Here is a 7,636-nt window from a genome sequence, read left to right as displayed (position 1 = left end):
TAGGGGTTCATTTTCCTTGAAGCATCCAGTGGTCAAGATTGGTGCTCAACATTGATGACCCCTAGAGCTCCCTATAATGAGCAAGCCCAGTGGTGTCTTCCGAGACTAGTGGCGCTCAATGGTGAAATCTTTCACTTAGCGGTTGGCCACGAATTAACTCTTTGACTTATAATTTAAGATTGGCACTCATAGTACAAAGCCATCGTTCAACGCTCTATTAGTAGGTTCTATGAAATCAAATTTTCAATCTTTGCACAGTTCCTCAATTTAGCACCCTCAATTCTCTTCCTTCTCAAATCTATTTTAAAACATTCTTTCAACTGTGTCAAATTGACAATTGTCCAAGTAGAAACTTTGAATTCCATCGTATCCACAAATTCATAATTAGCACCAAACACACTTGATTTTACAAAATTTCAAACCACAACAGATTTGGGCATATATTCAAATAGCAAAAACAGTGCAACACAAACCAGTACATGACTTCAAAATATCCATCATACAATTCATACCCACACAACGTATTCAACATACATACAACCAAAATGATAGAAAAATCAACATGAAAATTTCTAAAAAAAAACTTAGCTTCCCTCACTTTGAATCGTATTCTTGAGCTCATGAACACTGTCCTACAAAATATCCATGACTCCAAAATATCCATCTTACAATCATACAACTCATACTCACACAACGTATTCAACATATATACAACCAAAATAACAAAAAAATCAACATGAAAGCTTTTAAAAATAACCTTAGCTTCCTTCACCTTGAATAATGTTCTTGAGCTTCCGAGTCATGTCTTATTGCTCCCTCCTATAGGAACTTGATTTATACAAAGAAGACATGAACATAGGATTGGACTTACCACCATGCAGGGAGTCCATTTAAGTGCAAATAGACCACACACAATTCAAAAACTCACAAGAAAACAAAGGAATATATGTTTGGCTTGTAAACACAGAACAAAACATAGACTTACCTTAATCACAAATTTGAAAGGATGGAATGAAAGAATTTCCTGTAAAAATCCAACAGCAACTTCTTTTTAGAGAAAGAATGATATTTGAGTTAAATATTGAAGAAAGAAAAGATGAAAAAAATGAAAAGAAAGACACTTTAGAAAAGAGGTTGAGTGTATAAGTTTTCTCAAGCAGCTAATTTTGTTTTTAAAACAAAAGGTTTTACATAAAGTTGAATAATATATATAAAAAGTATGAATAAAATACTTTTTAACAAAAAAATATCAAAGTAAAAAGTATGAATAAAATATTTTATTGGGTTAAATATGTTTTTAGTCCCTTAAGTATCACACGATTTTGAGTTTAGTCCCTACTCGAAACTTTGATTGCTTTTAGTCCTCATAGTTTTGAAACTGTTATAAATAGTCCCTAATTTTGGATGGCGTTAACTTTTGTTTGACGTGGCTAACGGCCAGCCCACGTCTGATGCCAAGTATGAGTTTATTTTCTGCCACGTTTTATTTTCTTTTTACTCCAAATTTGCACACAAGCCCCTAATTTCTTTAATGTTTACACTTCAGAAGGAACACCAAAATTAGGGTTCATAAGGAACACCGCAATGAGATTAAGTCATTGACAGCCATCTCGCAACGTACAGAAACACAGAAGGCCAAACCCAAATCGCCATTGAACCTCCAACGCAAGGCCGCCACCACCTAGCCTCCATGCCGCCACAAAAACCCTAAGCCCACCACCTACAAACTTCAAGCAGAAGCGCCACCATCATCTCCTTCAAATCGCGTCGTCATCTTCGAGAGAGAAAACCAGAGCCACTAGATGGCAGTTTCATCTTCAGTGGACCACCTCGTGCAAGCCAGCGTGTCAACCTCCAAAAACCTACAGGAATCAAACCAAGAAGCCAAAGACACAAAAAACTCATCACGAAGCCATTATCCCCATTCTCGCAAGTCATCAACCTCCATACCTAAGAGAGATTTGCGCAGCAACTCGCGCTATCTAAGCGCCTCCATAGCAATTTTGCTCCACGGTGAAGCAAGTCGGGCTCCATCAAAGAGCAACCCGCTCTCGTGTTCTTGCCATGACGGCGTAGGCGCAGCTTCTTTCCTGGTGCTCAATTCAAAACTCTAATTTTGGATAAAGGGTGAACTGGCATGTGGCATGGTTTCACTAGACAGACTCACCTGAGTCAACCCTGCACCTAGCTGGTCAAACAAGGGCTATTATGCAATTTTGAAAAGAAGTTAAGGGCTGAAGTGTAAACATTGAAGAAATTAGGGCTGAAGTGTAACTGAATGGCTTAAAAGGCCATTCTGTTCTTTAAATTATCAAACTCTTGAATTAAAAAGGAGTATTTTATATCATGGCATTTCGATAAAATATGTTCCAGGGAACTCAAACATTTATCTTTCTTTTTGGCTGGTTAAATAAAAGGTTACATTCAACTATTCTCATTCAAGTGTTAGAAGATTATAGTAATCATGTTTGTTCTTTAACCACTTTTATGTTTCATCCATGGTAGGAGTTTCACTTTTTCATTATTATTTAATTAATATAAAATTTAAATTTACAGTTGAATTCTCAATATATAAAATATAGAATTATTTTGTTTCTAAACTTTTAATGAAAATTACAATTATTCATATATTTAAAATATCTTTAACAAAATTTTGTTAAGTTTATTTGATATTTAAAATGTATTTAATAAACATTTAAATTTTTTATAATGTTTTGACATATTTTTGTTATAATATTATCTTATAAACATATTCGAAACATTAACAAAATTTAATTAAAATAACTAAATTTTGAATTTTTAATATTTAAAAACTAAATTGATTAAACTTTCCAAAAGGAATCAATTTTAATTTTTATTTAAATTTAAGAATACAAATATATTTAATCCTAAAATATATATTAACGAAACATTGACAGAAAAACGATTAATGAACAACACCTTTATAGTAAAGCTTATAACCCTTTCTTAACCATTAAATATAATAGAGTGTTCTCCTTCTTAGTTATAGTAGGTAACAAGTTCATTCGGAGAATAAAAAAAAATCATATCTAACGAGCCAATAAACTCAAATTAAATTTAAAAACAAAACACATTCGGCCACATCAATTATTAATAAAAAAGCATATAATTTTACACTAAAAATATCAAATCCCTAATAACTAAAACAAAGAAAGTAACAAGCAAATAAACAACAACATTGATAATTATTTAAATTAAAATAAAATAAAAGCTAAAGCTTAAGTGATAAATCAATCCCATACGAAGAATTAGGATTAGAGGTTCCTTCTTGTTTGGATTGACTATCAAAGTTCACAATATTCAATGGAGACATAGCTGAGTTTGATTTGATTTCAACCTCTGTAGAAGATTTACCAAGAAAATGGGTGTTTTGTCTAATAGTAAGATTATCACCTTGTTTTCTCACAGTTGCGTCACTTTCCATATTCATCATTTCATTCAAACCTTTCTTTCTCAATCCATCAAGAGAAGAATGATGATCAAACCTAAACCCTAGAGAGGATGAACGGTAAGAAGGCTTATGAATCATAGATTCCATTCGAACCCCAAGTGTTCTACTATAAGATCCATAAAAGGAGTTTGTGAGATAAGGATAATAGAGAAAATGAAGATGTCCAAAAGCACCAACTTCAATCCTTTGATTACCCTTTGCAAGAGCACGTTCTTGCTTATGGGCATTTTGATGTCCTCCCAAAGCTTGTGAAGAAGAAAACTCCTTCTTACAAAAATTGCAAGAAAAAGTCTTAGTCTTTGATGATTTCACTTCATTGTTGTGCTCATCTCTCTTTTTGATGTAATTCTCCCTAGAAGAAGATGAGTTCCCTGTGTCCATCAGATTGAAAAAATCAAACACCTTCGACTCACAAACTGGTTCATTACCGAAAAGTTTAACATAATCCAATCTCATATGGGATTTTGAATTGGAAGCTTGATCTTGTTTAGATTTGTCAACCTTCTCCTTCATTGTTCTTAGTTCTTCATTCTTTTGTTCTTCAATACTTGGTTTGTGGAGAATATCTTGTGAAGGGACAGAGATACTAGAACCTTCAAAAGAACATTCTTCCAAATTGTGTGGTGATAATGATAATGATGATGATGCCATAACACTAATAGAAGGATAAAACTCTTTTGAGTTTGTGGTAGTGATTGAATAAAGAGAAGATACTACCAGTGTAATGTATTTAAAGATTAATGTTAGTACAAAATCTTCAATGAAGGATAAATGAGATATCATGTGTTATTATTTTACCAAAATTTTTGAAGATGTATGAACTAGTTTTGTCCAATTCATGCATATACAAATATTCCTAAAAAGACTTTACTATCCATTGTATCTTAATACTCAAATACTTCAAGTAATTCCATAATCACTATACTAGTTATATAAATAGCTTATATGTAACTCAAATTTAAAGTCAAACAAGTAGCAAATTTGTAACTTGAAAATTACTTGTTCAAATGTACTTAGTGGGACGTTTCTCTTTTGGACAAATCAATTATAGAAAAAAGAATTCTGGAATTAATTGTGGTTCATGAATGCTCAACATTTTTCTAAATTGTTTTTATTACAGAGTCTAACATGGAAAATAATTAGTTAAATAATTCAATTCCTACTGGGGGCAAGAACATGGTTAATCACTTGAATAATATACCATCCTACTTCTATGTTGTTCAAATTTTATCTCAAAGCAAAACCTGGTAACTTAAAAGTTACTTACTTATGTTGGAGTAAATTACTTGAACATTCAAGAGGTTTATAGGTAATTATGCGAAGTGATTTTGGGCTTCATTAATGTTTGATATCGTTCTAACAAATTCCATAATTTCCTAACGGGTTTAAAAATTATAATAACTTTTAACCAATAGTTTATTACACTACCCAAAAAATATTATATTATAAAAAAAATAATATTTATTGATAGAAAAATATCTATTGGTAAAATAGAATTTATCAACAAATTTTATCCCAAATTTTAATATTGTAATTACCGATGAATATTTCTACCGATAATGAATTCGTGATAAAATTTATTTAGCTTTTATTATCAATAGATATTTTTGTCAATAAATTTCATTGGTAAAATGGACGACAAAGTTTTTGCTTTAACTTTGATCATGTGGTGATAAAATCATTCAACAATTTCGACAATTATTTAATTTTTTGAAAATCTACTAATAATTATATTTTAAAAAATGTAGTAAATTTATAGGTATTTTTATAAGTAAAATAGACATCGATTTTTTCATAAAATTTGACGAAATGTGTATTATAAACTAAATGAAGATGGATGAAATGAAGAAGAGAAGAAAGAGAAAGAAAAAGAGGAGGAGGAGGAGGAGGTTGTCGTGGCACGACAACTTATTTCATCACCTATAAAAGGAGGTCTCTTAGACTTATAAAAAGATTGAATATTTTTCTTGAAAATAATTATATCTGACTAGCTTCGTGAGAGTTCTCTTATGATTTTTTTTCCTTAGTCTTATCTTGAGCCTAAAGGTCAAGTGGTGGCATCATTAACTTATCTTGAGTTTGGTAAACCTTCTGAAATGGTGTGTCAGTCTTTTATCTTTTATTTTGTTTTTCTTCTTATTTTAGTTCATATGCTACTTGTTCTATTGGTTAAACACCTTTAGTTGTCCCTATTTATGTAGAGTTTTCCCAGTTCGATCCTTGTTCTTTTAAAATTTCCAATTGAGTCCTAAATAGTGTTGATTTGAATCAATTGGGCCCCTACCGTTAAATTTGGCTTAACGAAGTTAAGTTTTTGTTGGGGTTTGAAGTTGACGTGGCAAATTTTTTAAACCTGGCATTCAGAGATCTCAACGTGGAATTTAAAAACATTTTAACATTTTGATTAAAAAATTAAAAAAAAATCATCTTCCCGTCTAGAACCAGAGAACCCAATCCTGCAGAACCACCATCATCTTCCTCGTGCACCATCAACCTATCGCCACCATGGCCAACGTAACCAGTGCTCAAGCTCATCATCATCTATTTTCTTCTTCAACCTACAAAGGAAAACCCAATCACAGAAAAACCCTAATGAAGATTGGCCGAAATCGGACCAGCAGCCACAATCATCTTCATCGCGCAGCTTCATTCTTGCGTTCATCATCAAGCCCAGATTCACCTGCAAATCCAAAAACCTAGAGAGTTGGAAATCGCAAAGATGCAGAAACTTCTCCATTGCAGAAGAAACTTCTCTAGATTCACCCACTTAGCAACATTATCATTTTCAATTTAAAAAAAATGCACACAACGTTACGGCGAAGGAAAAAAATTGGAGAAGCACATCTTTTCTTTTCTTTTGAGAATGAAGCGGTAATTCAAAAGAAAAGTGGTGCACGATGATTTTAATTTTGGAAGAGAAAAGCATTTCAATTCTCTTTGTTGGAGAGAAGCGGTGCACAGGGGGCATTCATTTTCATTTTGCTTTTAGAAAGAAGAAAGGCGTTTATTCATTTGGCCGGGAGAGAAAACGTTGATTTCTTTTGGCTAGCATTCATTTTCTTTTAAGAAAAAGAGACGTTGATTTCAATTTGTAGCAGAGGAGACACATTGGATGTTTCTTTCTTTTAAAAATCAGCACAGTGATTAGTTGATTGAAAAACCCTAATGAACATTGGGCAAAATCGGACCAGCAGTCATAATCATCTTCATCGCTGCGTCTCACAACCATCAAGTGAAAATCCAAATTGTAAGATCTCCTTTCTCCATCAATGTCCACCTTCGTGCAACCGCAACGAAGAAGAACAACACCACCTAGTCTGTGCAAGGTTCACAATCTCACAAGCACATTCCTTTCATATTTTTTAATCACCAAATTCCACGTATTTATTTTTCAGTATGCCACGTGTAAAAAAATTGACACATCAACCTTCAATCTCAGCAAAAACTTAACCTCGTTAAGCCAAATTAACGGCAGGAGCCCAATTGATTCAAATTAGTACTATTTATGACTCAATTGGAAATTTTAAAAGAACGAGGATCAAACTGGGAAAACTCTACATAAATAAGGACAACTAAAGGTGTTTAACGTGTTCTATTAGACCATTATGCTTTCATTTGTTTATGTTGCTAGTTTGTTGAACATGTCTTATTCTCTTGAATCTTTAGAAGTAAATTTTCGTTTCTAATAACATCTTGATTATCTAATATATAGTTCCCTGTGTTTTATTCACCATTAACACTATATATCTTAAAACTAAAATGGGTCTTCATCATAAAATTATTCTTTTCTTTTTGAATTTTTTTTTTTATTTAGCTTTAATTAGTTAAACAACTCTCACCCATAATATATTCTTCTAATGACTAATATATGGTTTCACAATCTTACCACTCTAATTTGTAGCTTCTAATTACAAAGACTCAGTCACTTTCTTCTTTAACATTAGTAAATTCTTCTCATACAAAATTTCAGTTACTCTAATAAATAATTTTTAGATCCCAAAACTTACTCATCTTATTTATTTTAATTACATTATTACTGTCATACTTGTGGAAGTTAATTTTCAATAAAGGACTTAATATTTTCAAGGACTAACTTTTAAATTTTTTATTTCGACCCATCAACATTCTTGTATTTTGATTTCAATAACGTTCTTGTCATATTGG

At 32.0% G+C, this 7,636-nt stretch overlaps 1 protein-coding gene across 1 annotated transcript; it reads right to left on the bottom strand.

Moving 5' to 3' along the window:
* Positions 1–3,103: 3,103 nt before the first annotated feature.
* Positions 3,104–4,123, bottom strand: LOC124830068 (uncharacterized). Its single transcript, XM_047303687.2, has one exon. The coding sequence runs from the start codon at positions 4,121–4,123 to the stop codon at positions 3,233–3,235; it is 891 nt and encodes a 296-aa protein (XP_047159643.1). The 3' UTR covers positions 3,104–3,232.
* Positions 4,124–7,636: the final 3,513 nt, after the last annotated feature.

Source organism: Vigna umbellata, chromosome 5, assembly GCF_029865625.1.
Source record: "Vigna umbellata cultivar VRB3 chromosome 5, Vumbellata_1.0, whole genome shotgun sequence".
Lineage (NCBI taxonomy): Eukaryota > Viridiplantae > Streptophyta > Magnoliopsida > Fabales > Fabaceae > Vigna > Vigna umbellata.
The sequence above is the reverse complement of the archived record's forward strand: the minus strand, read 5'-3'. Positions and strand labels throughout refer to the sequence as shown.

What these genes read in the sequence shown, in the direction of transcription:
- LOC124830068 (XM_047303687.2), bottom strand. Translation starts at nt 4,123, where the DNA reads ATGGCATCATCATCATTATCATTATCACCACACAATTTGGAAGAATGT.